Genomic DNA, 18,256 nt, shown 5'->3' on the forward strand with positions numbered 1-18,256 from the left:
CACAGATTGTAAATATCGAACCGGAAGTCAATAATTCACTCGTTGCTAACTTCAGGGGTATATTCCTTTCATTCATTCTTTTACTTGAGATTTGACGTTTCAATTTTATTCATTCACCTTATTTCGGTCAATCAACGTGGTGTTTTGGTTGTTCGTTAATATTTTTTGCTTGTGCTATTTAAGTTTATAAAGATGTTATTTAGCAACATTACTATTGAACAAATTGTAAGTATAAACTATTTGATCACATAGATGCTTCATTTCCTTAAGTTTGGCCAAAACTTCTATGGTCGTTGAATTAAGTAAAATAGGTACATCTGTTGTAGAATGTGCTTAGGAAAATGGACCTGAAATTACAGTTGTATTCTGTACAACTGTAATTAGTTCATTCACAATAGTAGTATCACTGACGATCATAATAAAAATTCATTAAACCCTTTTTTAAATTATGTTAACATAACATTAATTCGTGAATAACCTACTGACATTCTATTGATAGGGTCTTCCTATTCATGCCAAACATGCTCACAGTATTCTGAAGACCGTAATACATATATAATTGTGATATAAGATGATCGAGCTGCTTTCAGTTAAAAACCATGAGTTCACATTTTATATAAATCTACCTACTTCTTTTTCGTTTTGACGGATTATGACGGATATCTAGTGGTCGTAACCGTAACGTAAATAGATACATAGGTACTACCGTAAGAGTTCACTTGATACTTGGGCTAACACATTAGTAATATAAATCCAGTGAAATCTCAAGTCTACTCCTGGAGCTCTGTATCTAGTTCACAAGTTAACTCATGCATGTAGTATCTATACCCAACATGACCCATCCTTATCCTGTTAACCACCTGAAGAGAAGGTTACTCATATATTATTTTATTGTTATAGTTATAGTATACTAGCTGTTCCCGCGCGCTTCGCTTCGCCTTAAAAAGTTTTCCCGTGGGAATTCCGGGATAAAAAGTAGCCTATGTTCTTTCCCAGGGTCTAGACCATATGTATACCAAATTTCATTCAAATCCGTTCAGTAGTTTTGGCGTGAAAGCGTAACAGACAGACAGACAGACACAGTTACTTTCGCATTTATAATATTAGTAAGGATTGTACACAAACAGGTAGACTCACTTGGAAGTCACCTCAGACTACCCCTTATGAGGATTACAATATTATTAGCACTATGTATTTTTGTATTGTAATAAATAGTCTGATATTAAGTTTCACAGAAAAAAAAATGGTATTCGCTTGATATGAGCTTTTAGGGTTGTTTCCCTAACTATCAGAAGGAGGAGTGGTGACCCGAAATGAAATGCGTGTTCTTACTTGACCATATTTATTTGCACGTAAGTGCCAAGCACGACTCTACAACCGACTGAAGTACAAGTCCACAGATACATAGTTAGTTACATTGATACAAATGCATCTGATGTAGGAATGGAATGGATGGATCTGAGCATTTTAAATTCTTCATTATTTTATGTGTGTAAATACTGTTTTTTTTCTTTCCAGATGGCATCTTCCCCCCTTTGTTTGAAATCTAGTGAATCCCAAAGGGTCTCTTGAGACATTCTCACTAGTTAAATCTAGTTTAAGTTTTTTTTGTAAATTAATTCCCACATTTTATTAAATTCAATGTCACTTTTTAACTCCGCCAACTGAGGCAATCTTATCACTCCTGCTCAAGATAAGTGTAATATTATTATTATCATCTTCAGTTGTAGGCAAGCCGCCACACAGTTTCAACGTTACTAGTGTTTTATATATATTTGTTTCTTTGCCAAATTAATTTGGTTTATTCTCAGTACTGTTTTATTTTTGAAAAGTTTCTATTATCACAATCACAATGGCATCTTCAGACCCTGAAATTAAGGATGGATTCACTCTACCTGCTTGGATGAAGGCAAAACCAACCAAGTGAGTACCTTTTAAATATACATAGTTATCCTTTTACATAAAACTAAGTAATGCATAATATGTACGAAAAAAGTATGTCAAAAGTAGTAGCTCAAGGAATCCTTTGTGTCTTTGTACCTATAGTCTTTTATATATTTTATAATTAAAGTATTTGATATTAGTAATCATACAATTAGTATTAAATCAATAACATTATTTATACCGTGTTTTATACTTATAGTATCAAAGTAGTTGGATAAAGAAAAATGTCTCAATATAAGAGAAATATTTTTTTCCTCCTAAAACAGGTTTATGAAAGAGCAAGTTTCTGATGTTTTGTGACTCATTATGTGCCAAGTGGGTTACTTGTTTGAGAACCAACCACATATGGATTTCCTATCTGCCACACAAATATCTGGCAAAGTCCCCAATACCACTTTTGTATTGCAGAGGGGACCAATATCTGAGTGGCCAGCTGTACATAGAAATGAAATAGGCAAAGAACTATGGTTGGAAAAATATACCTAGGTCATGGTCATGGCTAAACACTGATAATATCAAAACACAAGTTAAAGTATTTCTGCCATGTCTTTAATAGCTTAATTTTAAAGAGTTAAAATATAGTTTTTTTGGGTAAATCCCAGTACTGTACACAGTACTGTATGCCTACTAAGTGTTCGTATTTACGCCTACAGAGAAGAACTCTTTTTTTTAATGAGACTTATAATTATGAGCCCGCAACTTAGGTGGGATAGACACTCAAAGGATTCACGCGCCGTCGACATAAGAATATTTTTAATAGCTTTTCCAGCAGTAATATGCTATGCTATATCAACTTAACAATTCTCTCAATTATTATTAGAATTCAAGACACGTCTTGGCATGAGGTGAGCAGCACATGTTATGCAAATATCGCTTTATTTGCCGGGTACATATAAACGCAATTACATTACAATAATCGATATTGCTCTTGGCGTATCATCAAATCCATTGATTCCACAATGTCCTCCTGTTCAAATAGACTGAATGGTGTCGCGTCAAACATTTACCAAGAACTTGAACTTGTTGCGAATGTGCACTCAAGGTTATTTACTTATTACCTACTTTCGATTGTACTTTTTGCTACAATGGAAATTTGGATGAAATTTTAGTTACTTAGACGAAGGTTCAACGGTTATTCTGGCATCAGTTCGTTCCATCAGTACAGTCAGGTTTTAACTGACGCATAAAAAATGAATGAAAAAATATAATTTATAAATATATATATAAATATATATTATATTTATAATATATTTATATATATTTATAAATATAATAATAATAATATAAATATAATTTATAATTAAAAATATAAATATAATAATAATAATATAAATATAATTTATAAATAAAATTTTCGTTATTTTGGACCATTATGCATCAGTCTGTCAGTCAACCGGTTAGACAATAATTCTTCCGTCATTCTGAGCAGACTGATAGACTAGGAAGTTGAGCTAATCAATAACTCACACAGTTTTGTTGCTGCATGACAGATTTAGAAACGATGATTATGTTGAAATCGTTATCTTATCGCGTCCAGTCGATGATAATATTTTTATACTTACTCTACTTTCCAATAAAAGAAGAGGTAATTTATTTCTGGCCGATACATAATTCTGGTACTTAGATGTCGCAGGCATTTTGTAAGATCTCGCCGTTTACATACGGCGTCGTCAGTTTACAAACGCTCGCTGTTTTGTAATATGCCGAAGGCAAAATGTATACTGCCGTGTCATTTTATAGTATGCCACAACATTTCATTGACAATCCATACGCCGTTTACATAATGCCGCGGCAAATTGAAGAATTTAGTTCTGGTTCTTACCACGCGCGGCGCTGTTGATCACAACAACAAAAATGGTGTCAAGTAGTGGTTCTGTGACTAAATAAATACTCAAAACAGTGCAAATATTATGAGTGTAGAAGCATTTTCAACAAATAATAGTGACTTTAAAGTCATTTATTACAGTGCAGGAGCAGTAAAAAGGCCGTAAACAAACGACAAAGTTTTTGAGGTTATCCCGCACTTAAAAACTACTACGTTATCCATAAATCCCGGTGTACGGAGGACACATGCAGGATATTAATTTAGAGCTTCATAAATTGTTTAGTAAAGGGTTTAGCGTTTTCCTAAAGTTAGTGCATTTGGGCACCAGTGTTTGTTTTTATCTGGAAATGCCTAGTTTTATTGTTCTGTATAAATGGCTACATTTTTATTTAAATGTATCTATTTATTAAATATTTAAACTTATGTAGGACCTGCTTAGATACCTACTTTAGAAAACAAAAGTAAAAAGTCTTACTTGAAATCCTGAAATAAAGTCAGATTTTTCCATTTGTTCAAAGTTCAAACTGTGTTTTATCATGGTCACCCTAAAACTGCAATTAACGTCGAAATCAGTATGATTGAACGAGTTATCAATATGCCTTCGGCAAATTACAAAACAGCGAGTGTTTGTAAACTGACGACGCCGTATGTAAACGGCGAGATCTTACAAAATGCCTGCGACATATTGATTGAGTCATTGAATCTTCCACATCGGGCAGTGTGGCTCACAGCTACACCGGTATTAGTATAGACGGATGATCTGATACGAACGAGAGCTATCATGCAATCGCTATTGTACAATGAGATAGAGTCGTGGTAAGCGGAGAAGAGATCCGAAACATTTTTTTTCAAAAACTATAATGACCGCCCACATCATGATGGAGAGCGGTTCACATAGCCATAACTAGAAGAGGCTTATGTCCAGAAGAAGTGTGCGATAGAATAGCCGTTTTTTACGTCTTTTGTTTACACTTATTAGGTATTTAGACACAAAAATATGCGTTAATGTCAATATGACAGTCATATCGGTTAATGTCTTTCTTGGCAAACCTTATTTTAGTAATAATAGGTATTTGAGCAAAACTTGATCAGTGTCGTTGTTCTTGGTAAAACTGTCATTACATTACAATAACATAAATGTTTATTTTTGCCAACGGTTATTGACTGGCAACAATTTTATCTTACGTTAGGTTGGCAATAGTTGGCATATTAGGTTTTCCACGGTATTTTTCAAAATCTGATATATATTTTGAATAGTTCGATTATTTTGTGTTGGCCAAATTAGTTCCCTTTCTATCAAAATTAAATTTAATACAAAGTTTAACATAATTATTATTGAGCTACTCTCACGTCCGACTGATAGCGATAAGAGTGTTTTGCTTCAAGCCACAGGCACCTTGTGACAATAATAAAACCCTGATGAAATATAAATCTGTATTTCTTGAAGAGAATGATTACCGGAGCGGAGTGGTCAACGTCGCTTGTTGCTGTGGCCATGCGATAATGACTGCATCCACTGAAAAAAAAACCCGTAAATAATTAGTTTTTGGTCTGAAATTATATATTATACGAAGGAAAGATTTGCATACCATACTGTATAATTATCTGTGACAAATAATCTCAGTCCTTACTAGATTAATTTTTAAAAGCCTTGTCTTATGTAAAATGTTTATTACCGATATTTTATGGTTCTGTAATATATCTGTTATCTGTGCTTATGTATAGTTTCACTTACCAAAGAAGTAAATCTTATACAGACCTCCTTGGGGGCAATCATTTTATGATAATGACCTTTATGTATTCTCAGGTCACTTTTTATCTATATTTTGTGATAAATATTGAAATGTAGGTTTAAGTAGGTGTGATTCCGAGTTTATATACCGCTCCCGATTTATATTTCAGTTTCATATATTATGAGAAAAAGTATGGACTGGAACGTTATTCTAAATTACTATACAAAATATCTTCAATGAGGAAACAGTAATGGTTTACATGTGAATCAGTGGACTGATACTTTACTGACTTCCATGTCGGTCGCTCCCATTCCATCGAAGTACCATGGCCAACCACTGGACCAGTAGTACTCATGAGTACTACTGTAGTAGTCATGTATGTAGGTACTTAGAGTCTAGGGCAAAGAAGCCAGTGCCACCACTTAAACGGAGCATATATTAATTTTTACCCCTGTTTGTTACAATATTAATTAAATGATTACTTTCGGTTTCGGGATATTATAGGATTTATAGGTATAGTAATATTCAATAATGTTTTTAAAATAGGATAAATTATTCTTATCTAATTAGGTAGGTATCTACTTGTAAATGTGTACGCAAAATTGTGTTTATTGCAAATTTTCCGTTCATTAAATGATCTGTTTATACTTTTTGAATCAAGGCCATGGTATAATATAATCCTATAAGTAATCTATTATTAAACAAATAAGCATTTTGTTTTGTTTTAAACGGAAAGATAACAATACTTTCGAATTGCGCATGCAGTTATTTTCGTAAATCGTCACTAAAAATGTAAAAATAGCTGTGCTGAAGCTCATTCATCTTAACTGTGAAACACTGAAGCTTTCTTGGATTATTGCCAGTATAGGAAAACATTACGGAATTTCCCAAGGAATACTCGGTGAAAACCACGTGAAAACATTCTGTATGTCATAAACTTTGGCGACCACAGGGCCGACATAGGATGAGTTCTATAACCTGAGGGTTATTAACAGAATATGAAAGAAGACAAAAAATAACTTGTTCATCTGAAAATATCTTCATATCCTTTATTATTTTTATTGTTGAAGATACGATCTATGAGTTAGGAAATGCGTGTGTAGAGTGCGTATCCAATTTGTTTTGCTTGATTTATCCAACAGTATAATTTCTAGGTGTGAAACCGCGTGCGTTAACGATGACCTATTAAATTGTGCTATTACGGTTTCAATATTTTCAAACATGCCATTTACCTGATTAGATTTTGATTAACCTCATTAAAATAGGTACCAGAAAAAATGGTAATGGTACTTAAAAACTGGAATAATCCGGTTTTTCTAAATGCCATTTATAAACCACCAAATCTTATGACGTTAGAACTTTATTCAAGACCAACAAAGTGAGTGTTAGCTCTCAGATGACCTACGGCTAACTCTCACTGCATTATCGTCTTTATTTTCATAGGCTTACGGTTTTTTTTAACTAGTGGGTTGTCTAGCTATAAGCGGTTGCAACACACGCCTGCGCGGCAGTGCGCAATACACGAGGTCATTTTGATCAAACAGAATGCAGTCAACTATTAATTTACTAGCACGGATACAGCGTATAGTATTAGATAAAGGGCTGTTGTTATATGTATTAATTGGTACAGTTGAGGTATAAAATTGGTAGTATTTATAATAATGCCTAGTAAAAAAAATATTGGTGGTTTTTAAATAACATTGTTTGGGAAATCATGTTGACACTTTATTCACGCGTGGTAGGAGTTTCATTGGACTGACTGTCTCATTTGCATGTGTCTTACTGTACTTATATTAGTCGAGTGGGAATTACCATTTCCTACTTCCTCTGCAGTGCTGTATCAAGGTATACCGCTAAGTGTTGATAATATTAACTTTAACTCTCTCTTGGTACCCACCTAGGTATCCCAGTAAACTAGATTTCAATTAAATAGTTTTTCTTTGGTATACGGTACGTAATTTATTGGGCACTTCGAAAATCATAAAGCATTTCACTTAGTTCACAAACATTGTTGCCATATTGAGACTGAGTGATTATAGTGACGTATGTAATCCATTCTGAATCCTTTCCGATAAAGACTAATATCATGTGGCCTGTGTTGCGAAGTAGTACTTACCTTTTTGTTTTATTTGCATGTGAATCTGGGTAAAATGTCAAGAGAACCAGTGACATTATAATTATGCGTACGTTTTGAACATCCTGTACCGCCAGGTAGGCGTTGTTCAGGTTTGGAGAGTGTTCTTTTGTCTCCATGTTTAACACTCATTAAATGGAAGGAGCAGGATTACTCTAGATTTAAGAAATACGAATTTTCGGAGCTTCGAAACTTCGTATTTCGTCGAGAAAGAGTAAGGCTTCTGAGACGGAACGGACTTCGAAATCTAAGTGCCGTTTAAATATAACTTATAACATTGAAACCAGTTAACACGAGTAGTTAATTAACGTAACATACCATTGGATCGCCGGAAAACTGTATTGTATTCAGCTTCAGCATCAACACGCTGGGCTTATTGGTTCGGGTGCAACACTTTAATTTCATTTTACTTTCTAGATACGAAAACCTTCCCAAAAGTAGATCTGTATTATATTTATTGTCCCCTTTTCCTCATACCCAATATACCCATATTATACCTACTTACCTAGTACGAGTAGTACTGCAATATTTATATTTGTCCGGATTGTGCTAATCTGGGCTGTTTTCATCCACTGTTTGTATTTCTTAGGTCGTGTTGTCCATAATAATCTCTTCTAATCCATGGGTAAATATGAGATTTCCATTTCGTCATCTGTTTTGCTACTGTTCTTGTTATGATATTGGGTATTACCTACAGGAGGTCAGTTTTGTATTTGAGTGTATGTAGGTGTACAAGTTAGCCACGCATCCAAAACAGATGACATATCAAATTAGATTTTATTTTCGTTAATAGTTAGTTGGATGTTGGACTTGATAAAGAGAGTGATGTAGCTTTTAATTAAAATAAATTCGTACATTTAGAAGGTTTTGGGCATGTCATGAGAAGAGTAGATGAGTATGTTACAAAGAAAGTGTTGGAAATGAGACCCGAAGGAGCAAGAGAGGAAGACCAAGAAAGACGTGGCCTGATTGCGTGAAAGAAAATATGAGAGAGTGTGGAGTGAATGAGGATAGGGTAAAATGGCGTGACATGACGAACAAAGCCGACCCTAAATAAGGATAAGGCAAGGAAAAAGATGAGATTTAGAAGATACCGAGGCTTTACTTTTTTTACATCCTTATAATCATAAACTTGTCGATTTTTACGAATTATGTATGCATGTTTATAATTTATTAATTTGCTTGTGCAATAGCTAGGTGAAAGTGTTACCGTGTACATTTGAAAGTTTTGTTGTATCCGTTTTGTTACCTACGAGTATATTACAGAAGATGATAGTGGCCATCCTCATCGTTGAATAATCTTCCGGTTTGCTGTCGGTCGTGACTCATCATCATCATCACGACCCATTACGTACCCACTGCTGGGGCACGGGTCTCCTTCCAATGAAGGAAGGGTTTAGGCCTAGTCCAAAACCCTAAAAAACCCTGGTCGTGACTAATACTTCTAAATCTCGTTTTGCTCATCTAGTAGACCATTCTGTTCTGTAGGTACTTCCTTACTTTGTTTCGGTCTTTCGCCGGTGCGGTGCTAAGTTAGGGTAAGTTAGGCCATAATTCTTAAGGAAATCTGTATGATGCAAATCCCAGCTATCTATACAAAGTTAATTAACAAGTTTATTAACAGCAATACTTTGAAAAGGCATATTTGAGGCAGTCATATTTTAAAGCATTGATAGCTCCTATGACGTCAATTTCCAAGTATTTTGACCTCTCGGAGCCGTCGGGAATGTTTTGTCACGCTGTTTCGGGGGAGTGACAGAGCGCGAGTCACCCATTGGTCGGGCCTCGCTACGTATGACGTATTTCACTATGTTTTTCAAAGCAATTTGCGTTTATATTGGTCGTGTTTTCTAGATAAGATAAACTTTAAGACTTGTTGCCATAATAATGTGGAATAAAAGCGCTAGGCTTTGCCGGGACATGCCAGTACATCGTGGTCGCTTACTGAGATCTATTGTCAATTACAATTTCTTTTTAATTTATTCTTGTCGTTTGTTATTAGCTTATCACCTTATTGGTTATCAGTTATCAGTGTGGATACCAGCTATTTATAGTTGAATTTTGAAATAGCGCAAAACTCCCTTTGCCTTACAATGCAGCGCAGAATGAAAATGCTAGCACAATTCAATGTGTGTTTCCTGTGAGTATTCAGCCATTGTTATGTAGATTTTGTTGATAACAACTCTGCAATTTGATTGGTCGTTGCAATCATAGAGCGTTTGCTTGGATAATCACGTGTCTAAAATCTTAACTTGTGTAAATGTGTACCGTCGCGATGTGACGTAGACTCGTTACACAATCATATTCTTTATTGCACGTAAAATATTGAAGTATCCAGGCTGTGTAAAACTGTTCTTGGAAGATGGCAATAACCCACCCCTTACAAGATGTCGAGGGTCGAAGTTGATTTGCTAAGAGGCACCTCTATACCTTTCTGCTTGTTTTCTCGCCTACCATCAAAATCGTTAACTACTTACCCACTATTGACAACAACTTACCATGTCATTCTCCTTGTTCCAGAGAGTACGAGCTATTCGCCACCTCCCCGCCCTCCCCCGAGGACTCATTCTTCTTCATCAAATACCCCAAGTCTGACGAGATCTTCGGCAAGTCCACACTACAGCAGGACTTGAAGAACTTCCGAGAGGGCTCGTCGGACGCGGCGGCGGCGGCGGCGGCGGACCCCGGCCGCAAGGACTGGTCCCGACACACCAAGCCGTGCCAGGAGGTGCTGCATGGCATCGCAGCTGACGGGGGATCAGGTATGTTGTGGTCTTATTTATAGTGTGCCTAAAGAAAATACTCCTAGAGAATCGACCAGCCGATAGATAGATAGCCGTAGAGCGTCTCGCGTCGCTGTTTATGGCATGTACTACACAGTACACATTCCTCTGATACCTAACGATAATGAGGTATAGGTGTCTTCCAAGGGGCGTTACAATACTCTGCTCTCAGCATTCCTGAATACGGCCAACTAGATAAAGCGAATATAAAAAATTCAAGTCACTCCGATTATCGTGTCAGTCACGCCTAAAAGCCAAGTACATACCTACTTACTTAAAAAACACACACACTCACGCCTTGCCCTTGCGGGGTAGGCAGAGGTGCATTGCTGCACCCACTTTTCGCCAGAGTGTTATGTTAGTCCCAATGTAATAGGGTGCGGGCCTATTGCCATTTTACGGGCACATCCAAGACCCGAGAACTAATACCTGTGTTTAAACAAATATCTGCCCCAGCCGGGAATCGAACCCGGGACCTTCGGCTCAGTAGTCAGGGTCACTAACCACTACGCCATTCGGTCGTCACTTAAAAAACAATGTTTTTGAAAACAATATTTCTTAAGCTGCTATTTTGGATTGTTATTGGTTTCTCATACGACACTAACGTTACTGGTAATTAGCACTTTTCGTCATTCACATTGTCATACGGACACATTCAAACTCAAGGCAATCTATAAGAACATTGTTCTCACCTATTATCCCTTCAAGAACTATTGGCATATAAACAGCGAACTATTTGTTGTGCTATCAACATTGTATGTTTATAACTGTAAATATTATTATCAAGTTACGCAGATTATCATAACAACAACATAACATGAACATTATTTTTATCAATAATCTGCGGGGGGCGCTGACATACATAAATTCTAACGCACTTGCATTTTATTATTACTTACATTATATTACAATAACAGTATAATTAACAACGTAATTATTATTAATCTTATCTGAACTGAAACCTGCCTACCTAGTATGAGAAATACAGACAATTATATCCATAAATTGATAGATTTTCATATCGGTTAGCCTTTAAAAAGTTTCACTTCTGGCCATATACCTCGTCTAAGAACACCACAACCCCCATACACGAATCTTCCTCATCCCACCATCTACATTAGGTATTATGAAACGTTAGTGATTAAATGATAATGGCTGCAAACCCCACGGTGCGCTCACGTCAAGAGGCACAAAAGTTTTCCGTCGAACTCGCTGTCGAAACCGCGCGTTGTGATCTCTAATAGCGGTCAATTTTTCGACTAATTGATCGGCCCTTTATGTATAGTGATATCACAATACAACTAACATTTCAACGTTGCCTCATTCCAGCGGCGGCGCCGGTGAAGCCGCTCAAGCCGAAGGGCACCGACGACGGCTTCAAGGGCGAGGGCGCCGCGTGCGGCAACTCCGTGGTCAAGGTGAGGCGCCTGCAGTGTGTGTGTGTGGATGGACATACGAGATCTGTCACTTGTGCATTTAATCTTTTTTACATTAGGCTGTGATCAATATTCTTGCATTGAACTAAGTATACGAGAGATATAGCAAGCTCCAACTCCACGCTTTATTTGCAGTTGTACTGTTTGTTGTGAGTTTGTATCATATAGAAGTAAATAAGCTATGGTTTATATTTGACGCGTCGTGGTGTCTGGCAGAGTAGAGCAATATGAATAGCTGCTGTTTTTTTCGAGTCAAGTCTTCACGATTATTGGCTGATCATAATTATGAAATGACCCTGCTAGATATAGGGTTCAAAACATCCAATGGTGGAAGAATGGGGCGTGCTGATGATTATGATTTTGTATCCATTTTGTTACGGCATCTGAGCGTTACCAAGTAGGTACTACTTAAAGATAATTATTCTGTAAATCTATATCAGTTAATATCCTATTCAAGATACTATTGTTACCGTTATCGTTAAACCTGAGTCAATACACAAGTGCATTAATGTTTGCATATCACGATTGTTTATTAGATTAGCCAATATTATAATCAAACCATTTGCAATCACTATGCATGTAAACACTATCTTTATTCAATTGAACCTAATAAATATAAGCAATTGATATGAAAATCACGAGATAAAACATGGGGAGTCACGTAAGCGTGTTGTAACATGTGAGTGAAAGACTGTGGCCACAGAATAGGCGGGCAAAGTGATGTGGTATGGAAAAAAAGATTAACTTCAATAGGTAAATTCTCGTTTCGAAACTTTGCCGTATTTAAATGGACTACCAGTGAAAAGTTTCTCATATTCTAGAACTCACTAAAAAGTAGTCAATAATTTATCAATTTAGACGCAGAATTATGTTTTAACCACGTTGAAAGGGACTTACATGGTATAAGAGTATAAGGTATTTAGACGAATAATAGGTATTTTGTATTTACTTGACCTATACATATAGCTTTGCCACCTCGCACTCGTCTCGTGATCGCACCCTGACTAGCAATAAACATATCCGCAAAACATTCCGCTACGGAGAATTTCCAGTAATCCTATCCGAAGGTGTGCTTCTCACTATTGCCTCATCCAACTAACAATGCCAATGAAACTAGACCTTATTGCGAGGGCACATAGGTCTTTTTAGTTCCGATGTGTTGTAACTGAGATCACAGACTTGACCCGTCATTATAATGAAGTGATATTTCCGAGATAGCCGTGTAAACAGACATTCGCCCGCCGTGTGTGCATATTAATTAGATTCGCTTTGTTTATTGTTTTTAAAAAGTATGCCAGACCACAAAATGTACAAAAAAGTTGGTCTATTACGGTTATTATTTGAATTATAGTCATTTAATGAGTTATTAGTGTAGAGCCGAATTTAGCTTTTGGATCTTGAGTGTAAACAATGGCTAGCATTTTGTACTCAAATATCATCAGCTCGCAATTGTACATAACATAACATATCACTATCAAATACTTAATAAATGTACCTATTATTTAATTTATCTCTATTTATACAATACAATAAAAAACCTACTCTTTTAAGAATTACAAAAAAAGTATACATTCATGAGAAACAGTAACAAAAGGCGGCCTTCTTGCTTAATGCTTATAGCCATTTCTACCAGACAACCACTGACAAACTTTGAAAAGAAGATAGAGTTTAAAAATAATTACTAAACTAGTTATTAACCTCTTCCGCAGGTGGCCCACCAGATGATATCCTCATCCGGCCGCACCGCCTCCTCCCGTGGCTTCACCGTGGCGTCTCCCTCCGACGACGCGACAGACTTGGACCTAGAGGCGGCGCAGAGCTACCACCGCGCGCGCCGCGGCAGCAAGAGTCTCCCGGTCACGCCCAAACACTCGCCGCCTGGCAGCCCTAACAGTAGGAGGAAGAAGAATGTTAACAGGTGTGTGGGGTTTAATCCTAATACTTTTATAAAGGCGAAAGTGTGACGTGTATGTTGTTACTTCTTCACGTCAAAGCGGCTGAACCGATTGCAATTAAATTCGGTATGGAGTTAGCTGACACCCTGGATTAACACATAGTTAGGCTACTTTTTATCGCGGCATTCGATGCGAAGCTCGCGGGAACAGCTAGTTCTGTATATTATTCTCCCGCGGCTTCACCGTGGCCTCTCCCTCCGACGACGCATCAGACCTGGACCTGGAGGCGGCGCAGAGCTACCACCGCGCGCGCCGCGGCAGCAAGAGCCTGCCCGTCACGCCCAAACACTCGCCGCCTGGTAGTCCTAACAGTAGGAGGAAGAAGAATGTTAACAGGTTGGTGGAGTTCATCTTTATCCCTTAACCAGGCCTGGATATTTTAATTTTTCATTGGCGTTCGCACTTTACTCAATAGGTTAAAGTTCAAAACAATGTGAGATCCATATTTCCAAAGCCTGATCTTTTTAGTATCATCATGGGCCTTGTACGTCTATGACAGACGATTTAATTAATGTCTGCCGCTCCCGTATCGGCTTATATAGTCGTGTTTTATAGTAGGTATATTATACAATACATATAAATATGGTAAGCAGAAAAGTGGTAACTCAGCGGTTCATGGGTGACTTTTGTTCAGCGACTTTATAAAATTCGCGTAAAACGCCATTTTACTACATGTAGGAGTCAAAATTAAAGCAATTGTTAAATAATAATATTGTGTTGAATTCATTTACATTACGCTATGGCGTCAAAATATGCAGACTTGACTTAAGATTGAAGATAACGCTTGTGATAGGTCATACATACTCGCACAATTTTATATACCTGCAAACTTAGATATGATCAGAGCATCTAGGTATACATTATAACATTCTATTGCACTGTAAAACAATAGATCTTTATGTACAATACGATCAATAGAGTCTTTTTGATATTAAATGATCTAATCGATATTCATTTAGTATCATCCAAATCCGGTTACCATTGTAAGTAATAGCTTACCCACGTGTGTGTTGTTTTTATTAAATAGTGGAATAAAATGTAATTAGTTATATCATTAATTGTTATTAGGTTATATGAGTAGGTATACGTGGGTTTTTAATAGTTTTAATACTAATTGTAGATGTCATTTGGGTATTACAGTGCCTACGTCAAGGATGTTTTGCAATGTAGATTAGTAATTTAAAGCCTCTTGTATAATATAGCGTTGTATGTGTACATCTACATTTATATCGTTGAGTTGTAGACACGTAGACGTGTGTTGAAATTATTAATAGTTAACATTTTCATGTTACATAGGCAAGAAATGTACAGGTAAATATTTTTTTTCTTCTTTTCACACGAGTTTTGAGTTAGGGGTTTTAATAAGTCACAACATTCAAGGCACCTATTGTAGTATTTTTTGAAATTTATGGTCTTTTTAGAATTTATTCGTTAGAGACATCCGTCTTCCAAACAAACGGTACACTAACTATCCTCTAAAAATATATTATTAACCAGAATTCACTTCATAATAATATCAATTCCCTCCCTCCTTCCCCAGATACTTCACATCCCCGTTCGAGCAAGTAGAGGACGCGGGCGGGCGCTCCTGGCTCACACTCGCGCTGCTCGGGTACAAGAAGGACCTCGCCGCCTCCAGCTCTACCCTGGCTGAGGAAGACGCCATCGAGGCGAGGCTGCAAGGTAATTTTCTATTCTATTCTATTCTATTCTATTACCATGAAATGGAGGAGCAAGGGGGAAGTTATAGTAATAGAAAAGAATAGAAGGTAATTTAATACACAGTTTTTACCTATACAGTATGTCAAGTACAGGTTGGATAATTTATCGAAAACGATAAAAGTTTATGTTTTCTCGCATACAAAGTGGCGCCTCTAGCGCAAACTATCATTAAACTTTTGACTGATATTGTATTCAGATGACAAAAGGAAACCTAAACATTTTTAGTTTACAAAAATTTCAAAACCCGTACTAAAACTTTAGCTGAACTGTAGGCCTATCACAAGTTCGCTAGTGTAATTCGATAGCAATTTGTATGACATCTTGATCACACTTGTGAGCGGTGGTAGCTTAGTCGGGTAAGCGCCCGCTTCTCACGCAAGAGATGCGGGTTCGAGTCCCGGCGCTGACATGTACCAATGAGTTCTTTTAACTTAAGTACAATGTATACCATCGCTCTTACGGTGAAGGAAAACATCGTGAGGAAACCTGCATATCTAGATTTAGCACATCTAGATATGTGAACCCACCAACCCGCAGTGGACCAGCGTGGTGGGAAATGGTCCAAGCTTAGGAAGGCATTTTAGACCTTGGGGATATGCACAAAGGTTCCACTCGAGAGAGCCAGGTGCAGGTACTTACACCCCCACAGAGAATAGAATAGAATAGAGAATAGTATGACATCTTGATCAGCGCCTCTGTCGGTAACCTGAGAAACTAATGAAACGCATACAAATTCCAATGACTTACTATCGAATTCGTATCGATTTAAGTCGCAGTACTGCTAGCCTAGCGTGGGGCGCATGACGCGCATGTCAAGACGTGACAAAAGTTCTCATCGCGCTCGTTCTCGAGGCCGCTTGATGTCAGTTAGCGCGATACAAAACTTTTGTCGTATTGCGCCTGTGCTAGCCCTTCTGCACGTATCGCCAGGCATATGGTTTGAGCCGCAGAAATTTGCTTGACGGATACCCTTTAGTGCGGCAAACAATATGTGTAGTCGCCTTAATAGAGTACTGCCATAGCATCTTGCTATTCAGTTACCAAGGTGTTTATAAATTCTAATTGTAGTTGATCAATATATTCTGAGAGGCTGTGCTCAAACCGTAATATCCCGGTATCCCTGATGAACTGCTGTTTTTAGAAATATGAGGGTTTTGCTTGACATAAAATATGTGTGCCCCATATCAATCGTTTTAACCCAGATGCTTCAGTATACACATAAAAATAACTAAGTATATTTTCTATTTTCTTTCCAGGTGCCTCCTTAGCCGAGTCAGTGGAGAACCTCGGTCCATCACCCCGCGGCAGAGAGCCCAGGATCCTCGAAGACCCGTCAGCAAAGCCTCCATCCACCAACAAACCGAAACCAGGCTACAGACCCAAGCCGTCCGAACTGCGAGAAATGAACTTTTGGTCGCCCACTTCTATGTAATCCTGATTATAGTTTTAATTATGGTATCGAGAACCTTCGGGATGTAGTTTTGTGGATTCTAGAATACTCACTTTCTTATGCTGTTATTCGTGAGAAGTTAATTGCTGGGCTTACGAACAGCTGCACCATGAAGGCTAAGAATGACACGGTTAATTATAATGAAACCCATTAAAAAACACGAAATCGAATTATGTGGGTATAACTTACCGAATCTCAGCATAAGAAAGCCAATCTTCACCTCTCTTAAACTTTTCACAGACCGTTGGAATTTTTCATTTAGTATTTTAATTACAGGGATAGTAACTTAGTGTCGGAAAACTTTTAGTTACACTTTGATGCGTATTTTATTCAGACACTCATTACTTCTTGTTGTAGTTAAGGTAACTTCTATACAGTTGTAACTTAGCATTGAGTACTGCATTGTTTAGACTTTCTTGCTTTTACAATTAAGGGGCCGTCCATTAATCACGTGAGGTCGTTTTTCTCATTTTTTGACCCCCCCCTCCCCCCTGGTGATATTTGGTGAGGTTTGGGACTAACCCCGCCTCCCCCCCCATGGATCACGTGTATTTTTTGGAAGTCTATGTAAAGGCTATTTTTGACTAGAAAAAATATAACGAAAATTGCAACGACTCAGGGCGGTCTTTCGCGGCGCGCGGGGAGTCGTTGCTTAGCAACGGCGGGCGAGTCAATCAAGGTCATGCTAAAAATAGTTAAAAATTTTGCGCCGTTCAAAATTTCGGTTCAGAAAAACCTAGCGGTTTTTGGACAAAAAATTAATACACGTGATTTCTAACGAGAACCCCCCTCCCCCCTCGTGATGTTTCGTGAGGTTTTCCGTACCCCCTCCCTCCCCCTTTGAGCCTCACGTGATTAATGGACGGCCCCTAAGTACATAACCGTGTAATACTGTAATTAAGCAATAATTGTAAGATGAGTATGATGATTGATGAGTGATGAATAGAATACACATTATCATTGACATTTATTTGAAATTAATTTCACAGAGTAGTATTTATGTAGGTAAATGTGTTGGTCAAAAGTGTAATTTTTAGAGGACACTAAGCAATGCTTTGAATCTGATGAATATTCCATTAATTATAAGGTCTCTGGTGTTTGAATGATTTTAATATTAGCTTTAATTAAGTACTCATGATTTTTTTATTCTAATCATCAATTTTATATACTTTTTTGTTTTTTTTTGTTTAGGTACCTATACACAAAATATGAATTCTACTTATCAGCATTCACTGACACATTGTTTATTTCTCGTGACGTCTACATTGTGGTTA

General features: G+C 37.2%; 1 protein-coding gene across 3 annotated transcripts; it reads left to right on the forward strand.

The window, feature by feature from the left end:
• The first annotated feature begins 67 nt into the window (after window positions 1-67).
• LOC105395658 lies at window positions 68-17,217 on the forward strand. 3 transcript variants are annotated; one of them, XM_048629384.1, is made up of 8 exons: window positions 68-225; window positions 1,519-1,923; window positions 10,157-10,398; window positions 11,749-11,837; window positions 13,565-13,612; window positions 13,986-14,146; window positions 15,351-15,493; window positions 16,789-17,217. In XM_048629384.1, the coding sequence occupies exons 2-8, from the start codon at window positions 1,853-1,855 to the stop codon at window positions 16,962-16,964; spliced, it is 930 nt and encodes a 309-aa protein (XP_048485341.1). In that variant the 5' UTR covers window positions 68-225; window positions 1,519-1,852; the 3' UTR covers window positions 16,965-17,217. The 3 variants fall into 3 exon arrangements, with proteins under 3 accessions (XP_048485341.1, XP_048485340.1, XP_048485343.1); XM_048629383.1 differs by lacking the exon at window positions 13,986-14,146 and having other exon boundaries at window positions 13,565-13,773; XM_048629386.1 differs by lacking the exons at window positions 68-225; window positions 1,519-1,923; window positions 13,986-14,146 and adding an exon at window positions 9,557-9,776 and having other exon boundaries at window positions 13,565-13,773.
• Window positions 17,218-18,256: the final 1,039 nt, after the last annotated feature.

This window comes from Plutella xylostella, chromosome 23, assembly GCF_932276165.1.
Source record: "Plutella xylostella chromosome 23, ilPluXylo3.1, whole genome shotgun sequence".
NCBI lineage: Eukaryota > Metazoa > Arthropoda > Insecta > Lepidoptera > Plutellidae > Plutella > Plutella xylostella.